The sequence below is a fragment of the Liolophura sinensis genome, chromosome 1, assembly GCF_032854445.1.
Source record: "Liolophura sinensis isolate JHLJ2023 chromosome 1, CUHK_Ljap_v2, whole genome shotgun sequence".
Lineage (NCBI taxonomy): Eukaryota > Metazoa > Mollusca > Polyplacophora > Chitonida > Chitonidae > Liolophura > Liolophura sinensis.
Window position 1 is genome coordinate 82001117 of NC_088295.1, and position 8605 is coordinate 82009721.

General features: G+C 36.5%; 1 protein-coding gene across 1 annotated transcript; it reads right to left on the minus strand.

Moving 5' to 3' along the window:
* Window positions 1-1585: 1585 nt before the first annotated feature.
* On the minus strand, window positions 1586-8532 carry LOC135482335 (phosphopantothenate--cysteine ligase-like). The gene is made up of 7 exons (XM_064762264.1): window positions 8398-8532; window positions 6381-6469; window positions 5641-5783; window positions 3945-4159; window positions 3006-3125; window positions 2664-2729; window positions 1586-2203 (listed from the first exon to the last, which is right to left on the minus strand). The coding sequence occupies exons 1-7, from the start codon at window positions 8530-8532 to the stop codon at window positions 2024-2026; spliced, it is 948 nt and encodes a 315-aa protein (XP_064618334.1). The 3' UTR covers window positions 1586-2023.
* Between the last annotated feature and the right edge of the window lie 73 nt (window positions 8533-8605).

The window sequence follows — 8605 nt, forward strand, 5'->3', positions numbered from 1 at the left end:
CGTAAACTGTTAATTATCGACTTCAAAAAAATTAGGGACAATTTATTATGGAATTTGGCCGAGCGTACGTAAATTATTCCATAGATGACGACCCTTTCATGCAGTAAAAAGCAAGTTCATATAGTTGACAATCGCCGAAGGCGCATGATTTTGTATCTATTTTTTCTAAGCCGAAAACATTCAGGTATTCAATTTGTTACTGTTGTTGGATACCAACCGTTCGACAGCGTTCTGCAGTTATTAATAATCTATCCAGAAGATCCCTTGAGCATGTGCGCCATTACACATGTACGTTAACGCCTTAGCTTAAACGCGAGGAGAGCATAATTACAAAAAAATATTCTGTATTCGTAAGGCAAAATAGATTTTCTTTCCTCAGCAGGCCTATGGATAATAGCTTGCAAATTGTACCAGAAACATAATTAACATATTTCTGTCAGGTTAAGCTTACATCTACACGTAAACAAAGCACCTTTAAATAATTTACATTTGGTGATGTCTGGCGAAGACCGTTTTTACACAGCCATGCCCAACGGAATATGGTAATAAAACATATCCTTGTCTCATTCGTTAAAAGCCCTCAACATGTAGCATGTGAAGTTTTTCGATGTGTGGACTGGCACAATTACATCCTGACGATACCCAATATCTGACATTCGAGCCTTTCACTAATTGGTGAGAGAAGTAATCCTGCTGGTCAAAGACTTGAAACCCTTGGTAGTTGACGGTAAATTCGACTTCACACCGGAAAAAGAAGACAGGTCTCTCTCTGGAGCCCAGTTATTCGTGAGGTAAATTAACCAAATGAGAGTTACTTCTTCCGACTCCATCCTCATCAAAGTGCAGTGTTTACAGATTGATTTTAGGACTGTATGTCGCCATTCACAGATCATTAACGGATCAACCTCAGCGGTGCGAGATCAGTCACAGCTGCTTGCTCATTACCACACAAAATAGTACAATACATCCAAGAATAATACACCTCTCGTGGCAAATGTCAGTTAATTGAGACGTTTCGTCGATGTGGAAACACTAGCTTCACTTCAATGAACAATGATAATTTTAGTTCGCTTGCATTATCAAACAAACTCAATTCCGTCTCACAATATACCCACTCTAAAATGTCAGTATAGTGGCATGACGCAGTCCGCCTGGTGATGTTGTAGGCTTAGTTCATTTGTCCTTTAATTCCACCTGCTACTTTAGTTTCAGCTCCGATTATGGACAGAAAGGTCTTCGATTGAATTTCAGACATAGGTTAAAACCACAAAAACTGGAAACATGATATGAGGTTGGCTTAGTTCACCATCTGGTCGTTCTCAATCGCAGATCTTGAAAATAGAAGGAATTAATAACAATACTAGTTTGGGGACAGCTAACAAGTATCCAATTGACAAGCGCGTGCGCAACAATGTCACAGGGAATAAGTATACAATTGACAAGGACATGTTCAACAATCACAGCGAACAAGTATACACCTGACAACCACATGTGAGACAAATTTCCAGGTTTTTATGTATTTATTTATTTATTTATTTTTAATGACATACTCAAGAAAATTTTGCTGAAATCTTAGTGTACAGTTTTATAGGTGGAGGAATCCAGTGTCCAGGTTAAACCACTTAACTTTGGCAAGTTTTTGGCAATTTTTTCACAAGTGACATGTGTCATATAGTAGTAAATGGTGCGTTTCTGTGTGATTATTGCACACTGCTTGCAGTCCAAGTCCCTGAAAACAGTGGAAGTAGGGGAATCTTTAAATTCCCTGACCACAAATGGGAATAACCCATATCATAATTGATGGCCATCTTATGTATGCTGTCACAATCTAATTCCAGTCATGAGTATTCAGGAATAACGTAATAGATTTAAAAGTTTGCTTAAAAATACTAAAATAATAATACAACTTTAAAAAAATGTAAAAAATTCAAAATATAAACTGGCTAAAAACCTATCTATATTCTTATATATAATCCACACCACCTCCATATGGCACATTTTCACATTTTGATAAAAGAATCAGTTAACTCTGTCTCTGATTCAAGAATTCATGATGTCTTTGCTTCACAGCAGGTATGATCTTAGACTCAATCTCAATGCCGGCTGCCATTTCTTCACTAGATATGCTTACAAATTCTTCACTTAGTCTGCTCACAAATAAGACTTTCTGTTTTCTTGTATCCAGAACATTGGCAATCACAAGCTGTGAAAAAGGAAACAGGAATACCTATAATAAACTAACGATATTAGTATAATCTCGTAATCTACTGTAAATCGTCAACTTTTTTGACCTCTAAAGCACTTTTTTTGGTGGAATTTATGCATAGAGTTATTATAAAATTGACACTAAAATGACAAAGATGCAAGCTTCATAAATCTGTGCAACTCATTTCTCTACCTCCTATAGTTGCTAATGTTTCAAAATATTTGTTGCAGAAGTGAATGAAAAGATTGAAGAATTTGGGTTACCTCCAGAAAATAAGCTAAAATATGTAAACATAAAATGTTGAACTTCAAAAATGCTGGATTCATAGGTATTCATGAAATGATTGAAACAAATGACCATTTGTCACTAACAAATTATCTTAAGTTATCAAGTACATGTATGTGAAAATATTACTTTTATTTTAAAAAAAAAAGGACGTTCAAAAGATAAAAATTACCTGATGTTGATATTTTGTCAAGGAGTCCTTTGATTTTTTCACAAGAATTTGTTCATCTGTTTCAAGCTACAATAAATGTAATGCACAATTACATTTACAAATGATGTAGAAATGATGAAATATTACATTAAATCCATTAAAAAATAATTCTTAATATTTGACCATATTCTTTACAATGCTGTCTTAATTTCTTATAGCTTGTGTTGTTGTTCAATCTTATACTTACATCAACTGAAACATAATTCAAGCAGAAATGGATCAGCATATCCTTTGGTAAGAAAATATAGAACACACGACAAATCCGAACACAAGTGTCCCTCAAGACAACCAGTGTGGTGTTACCTTAAATGAAACAACAAATGCACTGGGAACCCAGTCTTTCACCAGTGGCTTCAACATTTTGGGGACTAACTGTAGAGACAGTTGGAGGGCTCCATCAGAGGACTGTATTTTATGCTCTGGCTGCAAAAACAGAAATACATGAACTTCCAGCTCAAACCCACCTTTAAAGTACTAATGTGCTGTGAGCTTAGTGGTATGTGAAGCACACTGAATCCAATGCTCTTTAAAGGATTCAATAAATGGTAATATTTTTTTTGCACTCTATCGTTAGTTTTTGGCATGTTCCAACTTTTAGGAGGAAAAATAAGCTCTTCAGTCTACATGTTAAGAGGTTTAAATGGCTGTAAAGGTACAGCTTTGTCAGTTTTGAGCAGTCAGTCTGTCAGTTAACAAACTTAGCCAGATCAGTAATGTAAATTGTGCATGTTTTCAAAACAAGTGTAAATGGGAAAACAATAGAGATGGGGCACTAAGTCTATATATAAAATGTACATGTGGCTTAAGACTAGTCATCCTTATTAACCTCTGCTTTCCAGAAATCCTGAGTACGGACAAAAATATCCATAAACATGCAATATAATTTATAAGACAGCAAATATGTCCTAAAAAAAAAAAAAGACTTTTTTTGAAAATTTCTGCATTGTTAGCTTAAATGCTGAACATTTACAATCATCATCATGTTTGGTCAATCCTTTAATGCAAAAACACTGACCCAGCAAGCTGAAACTTGGAACATCTCTGTTATAGTGAGTTGTACAATAAAATTCATTTAAAAATATAAAGATGGATTTTAAATTTTTTTCTAAAAACAACCATGTCATTTTGTAGCCATTCACAGCACCGGAAGGTTCACAAGTACATAGTATGCTTATTTAAAGATATGAAGTTTTATTACATTCCTACTGTAGTGTACTACTTTTGCGTTGCATATCCACCTACCATTTCATTTTTGGGAATGTAGAAGTCTGAGACAGCAGCTGCCAGGTAGAGCACAGCTTTTGGTCCTATGGAATGTAAAGCCTGGCAACTGGCCCTGAGCAGATACAGGTAATCTGCCAATGAGGTGAACTCCACACAGAGAAGACTGCCTGATTGTCTAACACTCTCATACAGGCTCAGCTGCTTCTTGATCTTTGCTCGATAACAGTCTTTTACTGCAGAAAAACAACAAAATACAGCTGATCACATACCCATAAATAGGATGGATATTGTATACCATATGACACAATTACTGTATGTACAGAAAATAATTTATTTCTTGTTTGTTTGCCGTCTGAATGCTGTCTGTGTCAGTTTTAGTTACCCTGTTAATTAGATTTCATTGCTGATTGATGTGACAGAGACAAAAGGAGGCCAAGGATCAAATTGACATTGGTCGCTTTAGTCCAACGTAAGCAGAATTTTGCCACCTTAAACAGCCACTGACCTCAATGACCTGCGATTTATCAACATGTAATACAGTTACCATGTTTTTGACTACATCTACCTTAATAGCAAACAATTATCTACACATATGGCTTCTATTAGATACTATACGTGAAAATCAATCATACAGCAGTGATCATGATTTCCTATATTTAATTGAAGGACCAACTAATACTGAGGACTGGTAGATCTCAAAGGACCCCTGGTCCTACAGGCCAGAGACATTGTGTCATTAACTTTCAACTCCTGAGGTACAGCAGGTCAAATGCAATTACATGTACAGTCCTACTTCTTGGGGGGCAGAGCTACATTTGTCTGTCTATTTCTTCTGCCTGTGTGTTTTCTTTCTTAAGTCCATAAATATCTATGAAAAAACGATAAGCCATGTTCAAGTAAAACATAACATATTCATGTAATTGGATGTGAATACTTAACATCTGTTATTGGATATGGCAGCTACATGTACATATATATATACAGATAAGTTCAATCTGCATCTTACAAACAGCAAATTCTGATCCAGAGAAACCTCATACAAATCTGATCTCTCTCCACATGCATAAAATATATTAGTGTATTGTCTATGTCAAGTCAACTGACTAACAACCACCAGAACTAGATGTTGATCATGGATTATAATTTTCCTGAAACATTGCTGTACCTTGTATATCGATAATTTAAGTCAATAGAACTTGGTACAGTCATATGAACAAATCTTGAGGATTGTACTTACGCTTTGGACTCATGACTCAGTATGAGATTTAAAGTTTGCGTTTCCTAAGAGGTTTACATCAGCTCTACACTTACACCTTTGTCCAGTAATATCTCTCAGTGACTCGTCTCTATCACCTGTCTGCCATTATTCTCTTACGTTTTCCTTGCCAATATTTTCTCTCAGAAGCAGCACTGACCGAAGCATTTAGATTTAGTGGAGCAATCAAATGAATATTTTGAAACGAATGAGACAATTTTCATCGTCAAGGATAAAGGTAGGATCTTGTTTCTTCATCAGGACTTAAAAAATATCCAATTGCTTTCAAATTTAAAACTGTTGAAGAATTCATTGAAATATAGCCTTAAACTGTCAAGCTTCAACTGACCCATTTGCTCATTGTAAAACCCAATTTATTCATTTTATCATATGATTAATTCTTCTAAAAATCATTGCATCCTGCAAAAAAGTACTATTTACATTGACGAACACTGCTACCTGTTAATGTCTCCAGATCAGCATGTGTACAGCTAATCTCAATCAAGTCCAGGACAGACAGTCGGGAGAAGTGACGAGAGAAAGGCTTTAGAGAACGAGATCGGTGTAGAAACAGAACAGCATAGCCATGCTGTAGGAAATATCTGTTGAACTGTCAAGGAAATGTTCAGAAGACTTTTGGAGTATACATGTTAATGTGTATGTACTTTGCCTCTGTTCTGAACTTCTTCATAACACAACTACATGTACATTCATTTCATCTAATACACAGGTTTCGAGATATGACGTTACGACAACAGAGTGACGTCCCTTTGTGACATAACATCGTCGCTTTAAGGCACAGTAGGGCCAGTCTTGTAGTTTTAACATGCTGTGGTATATAGAATATAGAGTACTAATTAAAAAGGATTAGACTGATCTTCTGAATCATGTTCTTGGATGGATTTGGGTTCCCAATATTGCAAAACTAATGATGTTATCCTGGTACTTTGATCCAAACATGATCAGTGCCATGTTATGAGATAGGCAGTTAGCCCTACCGTGCCGTAAAGTGGCGACGTCATTTTGCAATAGGACGTCACTCTGTTGTCGTAATGACGTAACTCGAAAACTGCGTATTCAAACTTAATGATCTGAGTGTATAATACTGATTACAGATGAAAATTTCACATGAGCTGCAGTTCAAACACCGTATTAAGTTGTCAGTCTCCTTATTCAGGCAACGTTTCATAGAAGGATACTCTGCCGATGAAGAGCCTCTTGTTCCCACACTGAAGTTATCGATGAAACGAACAGTTCGGCTTTCTAATGGAACTGTGGTTCCCCCAGACTGTGAAAAACATAAATTAAGCAAACTTAATGAGAAATACTTGAATTTGACACAAGAAAATTTAGAGAGAAAAATAAATCTGGTATGCCAGCCATACCCACAACTGAAATTAGGTGTCCACAGAGCATTGAGTCTTAAACGTAATTTTGAGAATCTTTAATCACCCAGTGAAGATAAACCATAATGGAATCATGCAAGTTCTTAGGCTGATAAAATATGAAGGAGTACTGATATGATGTGACATGCATTCAAGATGTCAGTCAGAAAAAAACTTACATTCTGAGAGGAGTTGGAATGAGCAGTCATAAATTACATCGCAGTCTGTTCGTTGAAGAGTTAATGATGTGAACATGTGACAGGGGGGCAAAAAAAATGGGTCCTTGTGTAATAAGGGTCACATAATGGTCTTTAATAAAGCTGGAGTAACATGTTAAGAGGATCCAGATGTGACGTCAGAAAATGTGGAAATCAGCATTTGACTCATTTTATTTGCAACACACTAAGCCCTCAACATAATCCCGAGAGCACATAGAATATATAAAGCATACAAAACCTAAACAAATATTAAATCCTGTCTAATTGTACATGCTATTATCTTGTAAGACAATGACACATTGACTAGAACATGAAGAACTTCTTTCAGAGGTTAAGCTACCAGACCGTGACACAAAATAAATTTTGTCTATCAAAGGCAACTGCCTACATCACAGGGAGCTGTCAGATCAATTATTCCAAGTTTGTTCTTTATGTCATCCACAGTCTTTATAGCTGTTCAGTAGTATAAAGTATAATATTTTCAAAAAATATCCTTGATGGCCTGTTTTACATCATAATTTATATTTGTACATCCAGAATTGAAAGAAATCTGCATGTCCATGCCAATGTCACGTAATTACAAATCGGTAAGCCTACCAATATCCCTGCTTGACAAGGGTTATTTTCAGCCTTTGATTTTTGTGTTGTGTTTTATAGAAACCAAGACATGATCTCCAGCCAATCTGCAGATGTCTGTAGGTCATTACACCTTGGCCAAAATAAATTTTCCTTTTAATTTCAGATGACTCTGACTGCAAGACAGGAGAGAGGTTCTGAGCGCTGAGAACTCAGGTCTAGACATTTGTCAGTGAAAGGTCAGTGCCGGCAATAATGGCAGAGTAATAACATCAAGATGTGTTGAACTGTGCACTGTGTTTAAACTGTGCCTAGAGAAGCTAGGCAGAAATCTTAAAATGGTATGAAGGATACCCTATGGAACAAAGATAAAACCACGGTTCAGAAAGATTTACAGCGATTAACACTATTTAACCACTATAAATGAAGAGTCCAAAAAACAAAATCTTTGGCAGTTTCCGTAAACTTTTCCTGATGTGGCAATGAATCAGACAGATGCGATGTCGAGTAAGGCAGTTATGCTGGAATGACATCTTGTGCCTGAAGTACGACTTCATTTGTGGCTATATGTCAGCAGTGGGTGACGCCAAGTGTTCTTGCATGACGTCACACCAGGTAAAATTTAAAATGACAGGAAACTTTTTTTCTGTACTTCCCTCTGAAACAAACGAGAGTGATTTTAATAAGGTGAAATTTTTTCCCCAATTTAGGAAAGAAATTCAGGCTATGGTTATCCTTGAATTATTACTTGACCCTGCTTTTAAGACATACGGGTCTTGACACTGGAGTTGCTCTTTACAACTGTGCAATAAAAATCATTCTAATTCTGATTCTGCCACTACCTCAAACTGTCACTGTAGGCTATACATGTACAAGTAACTCGCTCGAAGGTAGCTCAAAGCTAGCAGGACGTACTTACGTAACACAAGGCAAGCAAGTTTCCTATGTGTAAGTTCGTCCAGCCAGCCTTGGGTTAACTTGGGCATCAAACAGCCTCGATCAAAACATTCTCCAATCGGACAATGAGTGCAGCTTACCGTTACAAGAACTACGTCTTTACCCAATGCTTTATGTGAGTCGATAAATGAATTTATACGAGATTTAGTCTCGTCAAACTGTTCTGGGACAGCAATTCTTGTAAATATATCATCCCACTTGTCATGTTCTGCCATCTCTATCAATCACTAGGGCCACACGTGCGACCATACCTAACGTGGTTTTCATTACAGAAGAGCTCCATGGCTG

Excerpts from the sequence above, each read along its gene's own strand:
- LOC135482335 (XM_064762264.1), bottom strand. The coding sequence starts at position 8,532 with ATGGCAGAACATGACAAGTGGGATGATATATTTACAAGAATTGCTGTC. Across the intron at positions 4,160-5,640 it reads TGATCTGGAGACATTAACAG|TAAAAGACTGTTATCGAGCA; the intron begins GTAGCAGTGTTC and ends GTTTTTCTGCAG. Across the intron at positions 2,204-2,663 it reads TGACAAAATATCAACATCAG|CTTGTGATTGCCAATGTTCT; the intron begins GTAATTTTTATC and ends CCTTTTTCACAG.